This window comes from Phacochoerus africanus, chromosome 9 (genome assembly GCF_016906955.1).
Source record: "Phacochoerus africanus isolate WHEZ1 chromosome 9, ROS_Pafr_v1, whole genome shotgun sequence".
Classification (NCBI taxonomy): domain Eukaryota; kingdom Metazoa; phylum Chordata; class Mammalia; order Artiodactyla; family Suidae; genus Phacochoerus; species Phacochoerus africanus.
The window spans coordinates 40,347,260-40,363,790 of record NC_062552.1 but is presented as its reverse complement, the minus strand read 5'-3'; the positions used below and the strand labels follow the sequence as shown (position 1 = coordinate 40,363,790).

Genomic DNA, 16,531 nt, shown 5'->3' with positions numbered 1-16,531 from the left:
ACCATAAAAAGACATGAAGTACTGGTGCAGCCACCACATGGATGATCGTTACACTAAGTGAAGAAGGTGGTGGCAGAGGACCTCATATTGTGTGGTTCCGATTATGTAAAATGCCCCAAATAGCCCAATCCATACAGAGATGGGACGTGCACCTGTGCTTGCTTAGGGCTCAGGGGCTTGGGGATTGGAAGTTGATGGCTAAAGGCTATGGGGTTTCTTTGTGGGGAGAATGAAAATGTTCTAAAATTGATTGTGGTGATAGTGGCACAACTTCGTGAATTTCCTGAAAACCATGGAGTCGCACACTTTCTTTACTTTTTCTTTCCTTTCGCCAGCCAATCTCTGTATGTGTGTACATACTCTGACTACAGCGTGTGTGATCCTTTTTCTTTCTTTTGAATGGCCACACCTGTGGCATATGGAGGTTCCTGGGCCGGGGAACACCAGATCTTTAATCCACGGTGCCCGGCTGGGGATCCACTTCTTGCCTCCACAGTGATCCGAGCCACTGCAGTTGGATTCTTAACCCACTGTATCAGAGCAGGAACTGAGAACTGCACGCTGTATTTATTTATTATTTATTTTGGTTTTAGGGCTGCACCTGAGGCTTGTGGAAGTTCCCAGGCTAGGGGTCTAATCAGTTTCAGCTGCTGGCCTACACCATAGCCACAGCAATGGGGGATCCTTAACCCACTGAGCGAGGCCAGGGATCAAACCTCCATCCTCTTGGATACTAGTCAGGTTCATTACCGCTGAGCCATGACAGGAACTCCAGAACAACACACTTTAAATGGGTGAATTGTATGGTTTGTGAATCATATTTCAATTGAACTCTTTTAAAAAATGACCTTCAGGGGTTGGGGAGTAGCATATGCACCCTGAGGTATATGCAATGATTGGCCAACGGGGACCTGCTGTACAGCAGAGGAAACCTCTACACAATATTCTGTGATAATCTATATGGGAAAAGAATCTGAGAAAGGGAGTTCCCACTAGGGAAAAATGGGATCAGAGTCATCTCAGGAGCTCTGGGTTGCAGGTTCGATCTCCAGCCTGGCACAGTAGCTGAGGGGTCTGGGGTTGCCCCCAGCTGGAGCTTAGATAACAACTTGGGCTTGGACCTGATCCCTGGCCCAGGAACTCCATATGCCTTGGGGTGGCCAAAAAAGGAAAAAAAAAAAGAATCTGAAAAAGAATGGATGTGTATATGTATAACTGAATCACTCTGTTGTGTAGCAGAAATTATCACAACGTCATAATTATTATTTTGCATATCATGTATCATATTATTTTATTTAATAATTAATATATTTATGTACATTAAATATAATAAATATATTTAGAATTAATTGCATTTAATTATATTATATTTAATTACTAATATATTTATTTAATAATAAAATACACAATTATTTAATTATGTATTTTATTATTGTTACCACTTCAATAAAACAAAAAAAAATGACCTTCAGGAGTTCCCATCGTGGCACAGTGGAAACAAGTCTTACTAGGAACCCTGAGGTTGCAGGTTTGATCCCTGGCCTCTCTCAGTGGGTTAAGGATCTGGCATTGCTGTGTGCTGTGGTGTAGGTCGCAGATGTGGCTCAGATCTGCAGTTGCTGTGACTGTGGTGTATGCCAGCAGCTGTAGCTCCGATTGGACCCCTAGGCTGGGAACCTCCATATGCCGGGGTTGTGGCCCTCAAAAGCAAGTAAAATAAAATAAAATGAGCTTCAGACCATACAAATAGATAACTGCCTTTTGGGGAGAGTGAAAATTGGAATGTAGAGGGCAGGAGGGCTGAGGGGAAGGGGGTGCCCATGGGGAAGGGTCCAGTTAGGGAATGGCCTAGTGGGTGGGATGGCTGGGTCTCAGAGGAACAGTCAGACAGGCCAGCAGATCCCAGGCCAGTGGGTGGCAGGGGACCAGGACCCTCCTGTCCCAGAGCAACTGTGACCTCTTCCATCCTTCCTGAGTATTGCCCCCCGACCCCCACCCCCCACCCCTCATGGGACTGACTCCAGCAGTGGACCCGGGGGGTGAGTGCCGAGGAGGGGGAAGAGGAGGTAAGGCCCCAGAGCCGAGGTCCACCCTGAATCTCCAGTCCTACGCCACACAGGCTGGTCCCCTGTACTCCCCACATTCTCAGCTGCCTCTGGAATAAGGACATGCTTAGGGGCAAGAGAGAAAGGATGTGGTCTAGGCTAAACAGAGTCCACTTGAGGCCGGGGTGTGAGAGGAATCCCGAGCGAGGCAAAGAGAGCGGCTGCAGAGGGGCAGGGGGCTCCTGGGCTGTCCGGAGGGGAGACTGGATTGGACCCCCCCAGAGGGCTGCGTTCCTCAGAGATGGGAGCTGGGGGTCTCAGCTGAGCATCTCCCTTGAGCTGACAGGCCAGGAGCAGGGTTAGAACAGCAGGGCTGACAGTCCAGAGGGCCTGCTCTGTGCTGGGCATGCCAGCCCTGAGAGGGCCACATGCTGCCCACAGCTACCAGCACCGGAAGCTGGAGCCCTGAGCTTCATAGCTGCCCACGATCCCAGGGAGAGGATGGGGGTGGACTGAGCCTGACCGCAGACCCAAGCTAGGCTTGTGAGCTTCATCCCTCCCTGCCCTTGAGGGAGGCGCCTCTCTCTGGCAGGAAGGTCGGGCCAGGGGACCTAACACCATCTCCCCATCTTCATCCTCAGCCAGCATTGTCAGCAGGGCAGGAGTGACTGTTCCCGGCCAGCTTGGTCTTATGGTTCCCAGAGAGGATAAGTCAGTGCTTCTCCCTGAGGAGAGGGGGTAGTCATGCCCCAGGAAGCACTTGGCTGATGTCTAGGGACATTTATTTTATTTTTTTTTTAATTTGACCACCCCATGGCATACAGAGTCCCTGGGCCAGGGATCAGATCTGAGCGACAGTTGTGACCTAAGCCACAGCTTTGGCAACACCGGATCCCCAATCCACTGGGCCAATCCCTATGTGCCACAGTGGGAACTCCTGTCTAAGGACAATCTTGCTTGTCCTGACTGGGGTGTGGGGCAGAGGAGGTGACTGGCATCCAGTAGGCAGAGGCCAGGGATGCTGCTGAACATCCCACAGTGCACAGGACAGCCCCCGCGACGAAGAAATATCTTGTCCCCAAATGTCAAGTGTGAAGAGTGAGAAATCTGGGTCAAGAGAATGGGCCAAGGCCCCACCAGCAGGGGAACCGTCTGTACCTGTCCCCACCCCCGGGGCTGCCCGAGGCCTCTGCCTCGCTGCCCCCAGAAGTGAGTGTGCCAAGCCCGCAGGATGGGAGTCCGGAAGGACCACTGAAGGGGTGGATGTCCACGTACATTGGAGAACATCATTGGTCTCAAGTTGATGAGGGTTAAATGTCGCCTCCCTCATCTCCCTGGAGTTCTCTGTCCCTGGACCATCGCCCAGCCCAGGAGTCCTTACTCACTGTCCTGACTCCGAACCTGCCTAAGGTCCTGCATGCTCAGGCCACCCTCTGCGCTCCTGACTCAGCGGCTGGCAGGGTGGGCTCACGCATATCGTGGACACACTGAGACTGATGGACAGACAGACAAGACTGGTTGGCGGGGTTGGGGTCGGGTGTCGGGAGGCCGATGGGCAGGGCATGTGTGAAAACAGGGAGTGAATGGATATGGGGGTACTTTCTGTCCCAGGCGTACATCTCGTCTCCCCATCAGACGGGGACCTGTTGATTAACTGACAGCTCAACTTCCGGAGCAGAGAGGAAACAAAAGTGTTGCCCGGACTGGGTTTGGGGTCTTCCTCTTGTCCCCCGTCCCCAAGAAGCCCAGAGGCTGAGGCTAGGGTGCCCCTTATTTCTCTCTCTTTTTTTTTTTGTCTTTTTGCTATTTCTTGGGCCGCTCCCGCAGCATATGGAGGTTCCCAGGCTAGGGGTCCAATCAGAGCTGTAGCCACCGGCCTACGCCAGAGCCACAGCAACGCAGGATCCGAGCCTTGTCTGCAACCTACACCACAGCTCACGGCAACGCCGGATCGTTAACCCACTGAGCAAGGGCAGGGACCGAACCCGCAACCTTATGGTTCCTAGTCGGATTCGTTAACCACTGCGCCACAACGGGAACTCCCCCCTTATTTCTCTTAATGGCCCCTGGAGGTTCTGTCCCACAAGCCTGGTGCCCAGACTGGGACATCGGGGTGGCTGGCCCCCCTCCTCTCCTCAGCGCCAACACTCAGTGGAAACAAGGAGGTTGGGCTCCCAAAGGTCTGACCAGCCACCACCTGTTCTTTCCCAAGTTGGCTGCGGGAGAGGCCCAGTTCCCGTGCCTTGGGAGCATCCAGTGTGACAGAGGGGACACAGCCCTTTCCCTGGGGGGAGGCCCAGGTCTGCCAGGCACAGCAGTAGGACAAACCCCATCAGCCCCTACCTGGGGAGTGCAGCATGTTGTTGGCTGGCACAGTGCTTGACAGTTGAAGGTGCTGGGGGAGGGGCTGGAGGACGCCCCCCTCACCCGGAACTCTCCAATTACAGCGGCAGGTTAACCGCTGCCCTTTCCCACTTGTGTCCCTCAGGCTGGCGCTCTCCCTAACTTGGCCCCTTTCCAGCTGCCTCATCCCCACCCACAAGTCCAAGGGCCATCTTCCTATGGGGACAGGGTGACCCAGACCCCCACCCTGGAGGCCACTACCAGGCTGGCTGTCCTCACCACATCATCCAATCAGGATGAGTCTGAGTCCCTCTCCTTCTCCCCCAGGCTTCCAGGAAGGAGCTGACACCCCAACCGGACGTCTTATCTTGATAAGTTTCCAGGAGCCACTGACAGGCACTCCCTGTGAATCTCTGTGTCTTCACATGGCCTCCTCTGTGTCTCTCTCCCCTTCTTATTTTTATTAGTATTGTTTTTAAATGTTTACGGTCGTGCCCAAGGCACATGGAAGTTCCCTGGGCTGAATTCAAACTGCAGCTGTGACCGACGCCTCAGCAGTGGCAATGCTGGTCCTTTCAACCCACTGTGCCAGGCTGGGGATTAAACCTGTGCCTCTGCAGCAACTTGAGCCACTGCAGTTGCATTCTTAACCCACTGCACCACAGTGGGAACTCCTCTCTCTTCTTTTTTTTTTTTTTTGCTTTTTAGGGCCACACCCACAGCATATGGAAGTTTCCAGGCTAGGAGTCGAATGGGAGCTACAGCTGCTGGCCTACACCACAGCCACAGGAACACGGGATCCAAGCCACGTCCGAGAACTATACCACAGCTCATGGCAACGCCAGATCCTTAACCCACTGAGCAAGGCCAGGGATCGAACCCTCAACCTCATGGTTCCTAGTCGGATTTGTTAACTACTGTGCTATAACGGGAACTCCAGTATATACATTTTTTAAAGACCGTGGTGTTGCACACTTAATAGGGGACATTGTAAACTTTTCATGTGCACTGGAACCCCACCTCCAAATCACATGATTTATTGCAATATTCACTTTATTGTGGTGGCCTGGAAGGGAACCCACATGGCTGAGGTCTGCCTGTATGTAGTTCACGTGTAGAAAGTGCTAAAAACAGCGCTGGACCGAGTGAGTGCTCCCAACTCTTCTCCATTCAGCTGCGGGTGCAGCTTGTCCACTCAGCTGCGGGTGCCCAGGAGGCAGCCCTGCTCCCCACTGTGTCACTGGTGCACAGTAGGTCCTCTGGACAGTTAGATGGAGGGATCAAGGGTGCGACTACTCTTTGCGGCCTCAGGGGACTGCTGTGCGAGCTCCCCGCCGGAAACTCAGCCAATTTCTGCCCACCAGCCAGCGGGCTCTCTGCTCCCCGGGGCCCTTGGCTCGGCCACTCCTCCTCCAGCCCCTGGACTTTGGGACGCCCCCCCCGCCCCCCGAGAGTCCACGTTTCACAAGACTATGGATCTGATGTCCAGGACACCCAGGCAGCCTTTATCAGGCTTTTCCCTGTTTGCTGTCTGGACTGTTGGCCAATTCATGTTGACAGTCTGCAGCCTTTTCGGTACCTGAGTACCTGTCTCTTCTCTTCCTCCTTCTCTGCCTCCTCTGAGGTCTCCCCTCCCTCTGGGAGTTCCCCCACTCTCTTTCTTTCTTGGGTCCTCCTGATGGGCGGTGGGAGGCAGGTGGGCAGGATGCTCTAGGGCCTTAGGGGTCACCTGCTCATGCCCCCTGATTTTACTGATGCGGAAACACGTCCCGAGGGGAGAGGAGGCTCCCCTGGGGACGTGCACCAAGTGAGCAGCAGAACCAGGACTGGTGTCCAGGTAGACTGCCTCCTGCTGTACATGCTGTGTACGTTGTCTACACTGTATGTGACCACGTGGATTGGTAGGCCTCTGGAGGGTGGGCTAGAACCGTCATGGAATATTTCTTTTTTTTTGTCTTTTTTTTGGGTCTTTTTCCAGGGCCGCACCTGCAGCATATGGAGGTTCCCAGGCTAGGGGTCTAATCGGAGCTGTAGCCACTGGCCTACACCACAGCCACAGCAACGCGGGATCCAAGCTGCAACTGCGACCTACACCACAGCTCATGGCAATGCCGGATCCTTAACCCACTGAGCAAGGCCAGGGATCGAACCTGCAACCTCACGGTTCCTAGTTGGATTTGTTAACCACCAAGCCTCGATGGGAACTCCACGGGATATTTCTTAGAGAAGGTGAATTTGAGCTGGACCTTAGAGGATGGGGCAGATTTGAACCGGAGGGTCTCAGGCACTCCTGGGGTCGGGACAGACAAGTTGGGAGCCGGTGAGGGGAGATGCTCAGAACCTTCCCAAGATCCTTGGGCAAAGCCTACACCCTCCCTGAGTTGTGTCCTCACCCATAACAAGAGGAAAACCACACCTGCTTTGTAGGTACTATTAACGAGCACAGTATTCTTTATAGTTGACATTTATTGGGTGTTTACTATGTGCTGGGCACGGGGCCAAGCGAGCACCTGAACATTATCTCATAACCCTCACAGCAAAGCCATGCCTGGCCTCACAGAAAGCTCTCTGAGGAGTCAGTGCTTCATTTATTTTTTGCTTTTTTGGGGCCGCACCCACGGCACACGGAGGCCCCAGGCTAGGAGTCAAATTGGAGCTACAGCCGCTGGCCTACACCACAGCCGCTGGCCTACACCACAGCCATGGGAACGATGGATCCGAACTGCGTCTGCAATCTACACCACAGCTCACAGCAATGTGGAATCCTTAACCCGCTGATCGAGGCCAGGGATTGAACCCGAGTCCTCATGGATACCACTCAGATTTGTTTCCACTGAGCCACAAGGGGAACTCCCAGGAGTCAGTGCTTTTTTTTTTTTTTTTTTGGCTTTTTGCCTTTTCTAGGGCCGCTCCCGTGGCATATGGAGGTTCCCAGGCTAGGGGTCTAATTGGAGCTGTAGCTGCCAGCCTACGCCAGAGCCACAGCAACGAGGGATCCAAGCCGCACCTGCGACCTACACTACAGCTCACGGCAACGCCGGATCGTTAACCCACTGAGCAAGGGCATGGTTCCTAGTTGGATTCGTTAACCACTGTGCCACGATGGGAACTCCAGGAGTCAGTGCTTTAAAGCTTAGAAGTCACTTATGGTAATTACCCGCACATAAGAACCACTGGATAAATTGCATCAACAATGACATTGCCAACGGGGAAGGAGAGGGAGTGGGAGGGACTGGGGCTTGGGGTAAACAGATGCAGAATATTGCCTTTGGGATGGATTAGCAATGGGATCCTGCTGTGTGGCACTGGGAACGCCATCGTCACTTATGAAGGAAGGTGTAATGTGAGAAAAAAAGAATGTATACATGTATGTGTAACTGGGTCACCATGCTGTACAGTAGAAAAAAAATATAAATAAATGATTAAAAAAACCCCACAATGATAACAAACAATAATAACCGTATTTGGTCCATCTCCGGGGCCCCATTTTCTTGCCTCTCTCCCTCCAGCCCTTTCTGGAAGTGGCTGTCCTGGGTTATTCCTCCTCCAGGAAGACTTCTTGGACCAATGCGGAACTTGGGACTTTGCCTGGCTTTTCTCTCGAGTCTCTGTCGCATCTGTGTGGATCTTGGGGGTTCCGAGTGTAGGCCTGTGTCCCTGTCCCTCAATCTGAGTGGTCTTACCATTTCCTGGGGTAGGGGTCAGAGGCAGAGGTGACAGGGATGCAGGGGGAGAGGGTGACACTTGGATGGGGCAGGCCCCTCCTGCTGCTCTCTCCTCTCCAGTGGTGAGAAAGTGAGGCTCCAGGAAAGAAGTCTTTTGCCCGGGGCAGGTGGGGACTCTGACCCCACAGGTTCTCTGGGCAAGAGAAGAGTGGCTGGACCCTGGCCACGCGTCCAGGGCAGGAGCACAAAATCAGACACCTGCCTCCGGGCTTTTCTTTTCATTTTTATTTTAAAGGAAAAAAAACCAAAAAACAAAAAACAGTGCAAAAACCCATTTTCCAGTGTCAGCCATGCCCACCCCCCACCCCCCAGGTCACCCCCCTGGCTCTTCCTCCCGCTCAGCACCCCTTCCCTCTCATGCAACCCCGTAGGGGCTGGAGGCTCCACTCCCCTGGAGTGCCAGATCCCTGGGGGTCTTGGGGGGAGGCAAGAACTGGGGGGGCAGCCCTTGATCTGCCAGCCCCCTGCCCAGTCTCCGGCCATGGCACCAGGCACCCCTCTTGGCTCTCATTAACCCTTGCCCGATCACACTACTAGCCTAGGGGGACACTGATCTGGGGGAACCCTGTCCACACCCCTCTTTGCCCCGGGGCCGGCTCGGGGCTCTTCTCACTGAGGTTGGGGGGGTTCCCTCCCTCCCTCCATGGTGGGGGAGAGCGGTGAAGTCCCCAGGTTTAAATACCTTAATGAAAGCAGGGGATGGGGGAGGAAAGGGCTTTAGATCTAATAAATTATTAGCGTTTTTTTTTTTTTTAGTGTCCGTGGGGGGCGGGGGGGTGGGTGGGGGCAGGTCGAGGCCGCCAGGGCCCTCCCTCCCCTTACTGGTGAATCTCATTCTCTATGAGGCTGTCCTCACAGGACTGGAAGTCTGTGTCCGTGAGGCCGTCAGGCGGCATCAGCAGCTCCTCGTCCTGGGACGAGGATGATGGGGGCTCGTCCCCCGAGCTCCCAGGACCCCCATCCCCGTCCACTTCTGAGTCCTGCAGCACCTGAGCGATGTATTTCTGAGGGAGAGAGGGGTGCGGGTGCTGGGGACTCTTAGGGCCCCTGGGGAGAGGTGGATGGGCCCCCACCCCGAGAGGCTGGACCTCTTCCTGCCCCTGCTCCCTGCCACCCCCAGGGTCTGGAACAGGCTTCCCCTTCTGCACCACTAACAGGTCCTCCAGCTTTGGGGCTGGGTCTCTGCCGGAGGACCCTGGCCAGGCTTCCAGGGCAGGAGCACAAAATCGGACAACTGCCTCTGGGTAAATGTCTCAGATAAAGCTCTGAGCCCTCCTTGGCCACGGAGCAGGGTACTCACCGCAGATTTGGGGACAGCGGCAGAACTGGGGGGGCGTCCGTTGCTCCTGGGGTCCACGGTGTCTGTCTCCGTGTGCTCGATCTTGAGGGGCCCGGAGTGAGTCGGGGTCATGGGGGACGGGGGGGAAATGCCCATGCCTTTGGCTCCCTCTTGGCACCTCTGCTGCCCAACCCTCTGCTCCCAACCACTCCCCTGCCCCCCTCCCCGCCCCCCCCCGAGCCACCTCCCTGCCCCCCGGCCCCACACCTTGTAGTTGTGGGCACTGAGGTATTTGAAGTGTCCGAAGCAGACGTGGCAGAGACAGATGACAATGGTGATGACCAGGACCACAAATGTGAACATGGACGTGGGGGCCAGAAACCCTGGTGCGGGGGGCAGAGAATGGGCTGCTGTTCCTCCTCTGGACCCCCCTTCCCAGGGGCTTCTGCACCCTTCTGAATACAGACCCGCACTCCCATGTGCTGTGGCCGCTCCCAGGCCCCTTGCCTGTGACCCCCGGCCCTCGTGGCCTCCCGGACTTGGGTGGGAGTCTCCTCTGCACCCCTGCCCCCATCCCTGCCCCCGCTGGGTCCCCGAGGTGGGGGTGGCCCTCACCGGTGCGCATGGTGGAGAAGAAGAGCAGCCAGAAGAGGCAGAGGATGGGCGCGGCCACCACCTGGTTCACGGCCCCCGAGTGGATCTTCTTGTCCAGCTTGGCCGGCAGGTAGGCGTAGTAGAGATTGTACCTGTCTACCAGGTGCTTCAGCAGCATGTACATGAGCCCTGGGGGAAGCCACATGGGCCCTGACCTTGGAACTGGCGCGGCCGGACCTCTGCGTGTCTGTCACGGGTTGTCCTGGGCCTTCTGAGGTCGCCCAAGGGCTGGCCTCCCCTTCCTCTGCCCCAGTCCCAGGAGAGGATAAAGCCCTGAGCCCCTCACCCCGCACCCCTCGCAGGACCACAGAACCTCAGCTTCCTCCACCTCAAGCCCTTCACTCTGCAGCCCCTCACTGGGAATGCTACTAGTCCAGATCCATCTGTTTGGCTCAGCAAGCATCCTCTTAAAACCCATATCATTTTTCCTCTCCCTGCCCCGAAACACATGAGTATATATTAGGTGGTAAGTTCTACTTTCCTGGAAGCCAAGGGAATGGGACGTTTCAAAGGGGGACGAGGCAGTTGGTTTGGGAGTTTGGAGCCTCTGAAAACCAGGGAGGGTGGTGAAGGGTTAGGAATATTGGAGGCGGGAAGGGAGAGACCGCGGGTGGAGGTCGTAATGGAGATGATGATGAGAAGCTGTTAACGTTCCTCAAAAAGAAGAGGGACTTGCCCGGGTCACAGGGCTCAGTTAACGCGGGATATGTCCATGAAAGCCCACCCTGGCATCCAAAGCTCTTTCCTGAATGTGCAGCGCTGTGTAGGAGTGTGTGTGCAGACACCTCAGGGGGTCTGTGACGCGTGTCCAAGGCCACGCAAGTGAGTGAAGGCACGGGCTGTGAGCGAGTGTGGCCGTGGGGAGCCCAGCACGCCAGCTGAGTCCAGCCTGAGCTGGGATGGCTTTTCCCCTCCTCCCCGCAGGCTGGGCCCCAGACTGAACCAGGGACCAGGTGGGAGGCCCGAGGGGCCGGTCTCCCAGCCGGGGCCCTGTCCACTCAGTGGCCTGCCTCACTAAAGTGGAGTGGGAGAGGTCCTGGGTCCCCCCGAGCAGGGCCCAGGTCCCGGCGCGGCGGTGCCTACCGAAGGGCACGATGATGGGGCAGGTGATACTGTAGGTCATGACCACCGTGAAGACGCACATCATCCAGGCGTAGGCTGCGCCAAACTGGAACTCGTAGGCCTGATGCTGGGGGGGAGATGGGTGGCTCAGGGAGGGGAGGGGAGGGGTGGGGTGGGGCGGGCTGGAGGGGCTCAGGGCAGGTGGGAAGAGGAAGGGGGGCCAGGAACCCTGGGGCCACGAAAAAAGCCATGGGAAAAAGAACCCACTGTTCAGGGTAGGGCAGGGAAGGGGCCAGGAAAGAAGCCACGGGGAGGAGGAACCCACTGTCCAGGGTAGGGGAGCACAGGGCAAAGCCGATGGAGAGAGGGGCTGTGCTGAGACAGAGGTCAGGGTGGGTACAATGGCAGGGCCTAGGGAGGGGCCTTGGAGAGGTCAAGGCCTGGCAGGTGGGTGGGCCTGGGAAGGGAATGTCCAGAGCCCTCCTGTGGGGTTAGGGCAGAGAAGCCCTAAGTCTAGACCCAGACCTCCCCCAACCCCATCACAGACTCTGAACTGGCAGGGGCCTTCAGGGTTAGCTATGTTGACCCACTGCTGTACACATGGGAAACCTGAGGCCCCAGATAGGAAGGAGACAACCCAGGGCCACGGACCTCAACTTCCCAAGACCCAGCACCTCTGTGCCCCGCCCCTCCCCACTCTAGCACGGCTGCGGCTGTTCTCGTTGATCCCACCAGGGAGCGCTGTGCGGGCCGCGGCTGCCCCCGGGCGGCCGTACCCGCTTCACGTTGCGCCTCTCTGCGGCCGAGCGCGCCAGGCAGAGCCGGATCATGTACATGAGCAGGCCCGGGATGCGCAGCAGGTCCATGGCGTTGCCGATAAAAGCGGAGGCAATGACGTAGTTGACGAAGAAGGCGCCGTTGTCTGGCAGGAACACGCACCTGCGGGCACCAGGTGCTCCAGCTCTGCACCCTTGGGGGACCAGGTGGCCCCTTGCCCATTGCCAGCGCCCCCAAAGATGCCTTCTTCCACGTGGACCCTCCAGCTCAGCTCTCAAAGCTCCTGCATCCTAGTGCCCCTTGAGTGTGAACCCCAGAGGCCACACTGGAGTTCTACAGATGGCTCCAAAGTTAATCCCTGACACCCCCCCTCAGTGTGAGTGCACCCAGGGGCACCCCTAGAAACTGTGCCCCTAAGGACCCTGGAGAGAGTGCTGGAGACCCCTAAGGGTATGAGCGTTCCAGGCATGACTGCCGGGGATCTCCATAGCCAGCCAGCGCCCCTCCCCGAGACCCAAGGGTATGAGCCCCAGGAATACCCAGAAGGCACCCTGCCTTAGACCTTAACTTAACCCAGAGTATGAGCCTCAGACACCCCCAATTCAAGCTCCAGAGACCCTCCTCCAGAGATCTTCAGAGGGAGGAGCCCAGGGATCTTTGTCACTACTTGTGACACCCCACGAGTTAGCCCAAGATTACTACAGATAGAGCAAGACCCCCTGGAGCCTGTGCCCACAGCCACCGTATGTGCCCACCCAAACCCCCCACAGGGCTTCCCAGGGAAGGTGTCCCATGCAAAACCGCACAGTCACACCTCTGGGTAATAGTCCAAGACCTCAGAGGTGTTCCCAGAACCTGTGTCCAGGAACACCCCAGAGTGTGAGCCCAGAGTCCCCTACAGGCACTCAGCTGTGAGCCCAAGAGCCTTCTGTCGACGCTCAGGGGTGTGGACTCCAGAGACCTTCAGGGATGCCTCCAGGACTGCCCACGTCACCCTGCAGCGTGATCAAGATCCCACGGCAGACCTCTCCCCCAGTGAAGTTCGGGGCTCCCACGGTTAGCACTGGGATACAAGCCCCCAAGTGCCCCAAAGCCCTCAATACACCTGGAGGGTGACCTCAGAACCTGGAGAGGTTCCCAACACAGACCCCGGAACATCCCATGTATACACCAGACACAGCCCACAGGGGCGGCCTTAGGGATGGCCCCACCCAACCTGGATGTAAGCCCCCCCGCCACTACAGGGGTGGGAGCTCTGCCGCACCCCCCATGGGGGGTACCCCATGCCCGCCATCTGGTCTCCTTCCCTGGGGACCCTGGTCACTCACTCAAACCGAATAGCTGCCTCGGCCAAGAATTTCTTGTCAAAAAGCCAGCGGAAGAAGAGGTCCAGGCTGGAGAGGAGAGGAGAGGAGACGGGAGGTGTGGGGGGCTGGAATGGCCCAGAATACCAGGAGAGGGGGAGCTTCATCCATGAGCTCTGGGGATGTGCCCCCCAGGCATGGGACCCCTGCCTCTGCAGGGAAGGAGGGAGCCCGAATTGCTTCCCATCCCCCTCCCGCACCCCCCCCCCCCACGCGCAACTCCCATCCCTCCCTCGGAAACCCACCTGCTCAGTCCCAGCGAGGGCAGGAGCAGCACCATGAAGATGAGGAAGGTGTAGCACTTGTGCATCGTGGTCCTGTTCTCGCCGGAGCTGGGGCAGGGGACACACAGCCAGAGGTCGGGTGAGCTGGCCGCCCATGCCTGCTCCCCCAGCCTGTATGGGGTCTGGGGGTGGGGTTCCTCTGCCAGCTCTGGGACTGCCCAGGACAGGGAGCCTGAGGGGCAGAGGGTGCACACCCTGGGGGGCTACCGTGAAGGGCCGTGTGTGGGGTGGGGGTGGGGGATGTCTCACCGCGTCCAGTGGGCTTCAAAGAAGGCAGAGTAGTAGACGATGGTAGGGAGCAGGGCCGAGAAGCACCACAGCAGCAGAGTGGGGAAGAACTGGGTGATGATGGGGTTCTGCAGAGGGCACCGGGGCTGCATCAGGCAGTGGCAGTCTGGCAGGCTCAGCTTGCATTGCTTACTGCCCCCCCCAACCCCCGAGCCTGTGCCCCAGGTCCCAAGGCCACAGGTCAGAAGTCTGGGACATCTGGAGGGCCAGGGCCATACGTATGATCCCATGGTGAATAAGAGTAGCAGTTAGCATTTCTTTCTTTTTTTGTCTTTTTAGGGCCACACCCGCAGTGTATGGAAGTTCCCAGGCTAGGGGTCGAATTGGAGCTGCAGCTGCTGACCTACGCCAGAGCCACAGCAACACGGGATCCGAGCCGCATCTGTGACCTACACCACAGCTCACGGCGATGCCAGATCCTTAACCCACTGAGTGAGGCCAGGGATCAAACCTGAATTATCATGGATACTAGTCAGGTTTGTTTACCACTGAGTCACAATAGGAACTACGCTTGTTAGCATTTCTGAATACCTACTATGTGCCAAGCACTCAGCATGCACTTTTTTTTTTTTTTGGCTGAGCCTATGGCATGTGGACATTCCCAGGCCAGGGACTGCACTCGCACCACAGCAGTGACAATGCCAGATCCTTAACCGACTGTGCCACAGGAGAACTCCTGATCATGTACTTTTCCTGCAGTAATTCTTACAATAGTGATATCACCCCGTTTTACAGATGAGTAAACTGAAGCAAAATGAGAGTCAGTGAATTATCCAGCTAGTAAGCAGTGGGGTGGGATCTGAAGGCAGTCTGGGCCTTCTCTATTCTGCTATTATCACTCAGTGATTTTCCAAGTGCCCTCCCATAAAATCTGAGGTTCCAAGGAGGTTTGCTGTGTGGCTGGCAGGAGGGGTGAGGGGACACCAGCAGGAGTGGCCACCCCACTTCTGCCATTTGAGCGACCTCGCTCTTCCACATTGAGTTTCATGTAAACTTCCTTTTTTTTTTTTCCTTTTTCTTTTTGCCATTTCTAGGGTCGCTTCTGCGGCATATGGAAGTTCCCAGGCTAGGGGTCTAATCAGAGCTGTAGCCGCCGGCCTACACCAGAGCCACAGCAACGCAGGATCCGAGCCGCGCCTGTGACCTACACCACAGCTCACGGCAACGCCGGATCCTTAACCCACTGAGCAAGGCCAGGGATCGAGCCCGCAACCTTATGGTTCCTAGTCAGATTCGTTAACCACTGCGCTACGACAGGAACTCCTAAACTTCCTTCTGATAAAGGGCATCAGAATCCAAGTTTGGAAGCCAAGGATCTAGTCTGAACTTTTACTCTGGTTGGAGAGACTGAGGGATTTGGAGAAGGCCCTTGTCTGAGGTCACAGGGGCAGTTAGGACTGGTCCCAGGCTCTCTCTCTCCTCTGGGAGCCCCTCGGGGTGTGTGTAAACCCAAGGGAGGCCTCTCCTGGGGGAAGGGGGCAGGGAGCCCAGGGCAGGTGCCCAGAGGGGTTTGCAGCCCATGGTCCTGTGGGACCTTCTTAGTGGAGCTGGGCTGGAAAAGCAGAACAGGGGCGAGACGGGGCAGGTGGGTGTCTGGTTTTCCCTGAGGAGGGACTCGGGGCCCAGTATCTGCATCTTGGGACACCGCGTGGAGGGGCGGGGTGTAGGCCTCACGTTGAGGTACTCCACGGGCTTGGTGACGTTGAACTTGTCCATGGTGGTGATGATGATGGCCGGGGTGGTGAGGAAGAAGAGGAGGATGAAGAGGACCACGTTGATGACCAGGCACCGCAGCCACCAGATGAAGCCGCGGATGGAGAGGTGCTCCCTGGGAAGGGGAGGAGGTGTCACCCTGGGGCCTGACCTTCCCCCGGCGCTGCTGGGCCCTGCTTCTCCTCCCCCACCCAGGGCCCCCACAGAGCCACCCTGCCACCCTGCTCTGCTCACCAGTAGATGTTCTGGGGGTCGGGGGCATAGGACACGGTCCAGTTGGAGATGTGCAGAGACTCGCTGCAGGAGGAGGAGCGGGGCTCCCCGCGGCAGGTGCAGCCCTGGCACTTACACACGTTGAAGTCCTTCAGGATGCTGGGGAGGGGGGCATGGTTACCTGGGGCGTGGAGCCCCAGCTGGTCCCTGGGGGTGGGACTGGGGGACAGGGCTCACATGGCGGTGATGGTCTCATTGTGGAAGGTGACGAAGGCCATGCCGAGAGGCTTCTCGTTCACTTTCTCCTTCTCCCGCTTATAGTCCTCCTTCAGCTTCTGCTCCAGCTTTGTGTAGTACTCAATGGCCTCTACCTGCCAGGACGGGCCAGGCAGGGCCCTGGTCAGAGCTGCTGGTGCCCACAGCCGCCAGAGGGAACCGCCTGGAGCCCACAGCGGCCCAGGCACTGCTTTATTATTATTCTTATTTTTTATGGCCACGCCCACGGCATATGGAAGTTCCCAGGCTAGGGGTGGAATCAGAGCTACAGCTGCCAGCCTACACCACAGCCACAACAACACAGGATCCGAGCTGTGTCTGTGACCTACACCACAGCTCATGGCAACGCCGGATCCTTAACCCACTGAGTGAGGCCAGAGATTGAACCTGCGACCTCATAGATACTAGTTGGGGTTGTAACCCACTGAGCCGTGACGGGAATTCCCCAGGCTCTGCTTTAAGCTCACTTTTCTTCACAACCACCCTGAGAGGTAGGTACAAGTAGCCT

At 56.8% G+C, this 16,531-nt stretch overlaps 1 protein-coding gene across 3 annotated transcripts in view; it reads right to left on the bottom strand.

Annotated features, from left to right (window-relative positions):
- Positions 1-8,321: 8,321 nt before the first annotated feature.
- Positions 8,322-16,531, bottom strand: part of TMEM63B (transmembrane protein 63B) — a 32,662-nt gene continuing 24,452 nt past the window's right edge. For all 3 annotated transcript variants that reach the window (XM_047797815.1, XM_047797817.1, XM_047797816.1), the window contains 12 exons: positions 15,985-16,118; positions 15,769-15,906; positions 15,496-15,649; positions 13,783-13,889; positions 13,495-13,581; positions 13,214-13,279; positions 11,885-12,047; positions 11,130-11,235; positions 10,008-10,175; positions 9,660-9,775; positions 9,414-9,494; positions 8,322-9,117 (listed from right to left, as the gene is read on the bottom strand). In XM_047797815.1, the coding sequence (XP_047653771.1) occupies positions 8,932-9,117; positions 9,414-9,494; positions 9,660-9,775; positions 10,008-10,175; positions 11,130-11,235; positions 11,885-12,047; positions 13,214-13,279; positions 13,495-13,581; positions 13,783-13,889; positions 15,496-15,649; positions 15,769-15,906; positions 15,985-16,118 (1,506 nt within the window). In that variant the 3' untranslated portion in view covers positions 8,322-8,931. The remainder of the gene's footprint in view (positions 9,118-9,413; positions 9,495-9,659; positions 9,776-10,007; positions 10,176-11,129; positions 11,236-11,884; positions 12,048-13,213; positions 13,280-13,494; positions 13,582-13,782; positions 13,890-15,495; positions 15,650-15,768; positions 15,907-15,984; positions 16,119-16,531) is intronic.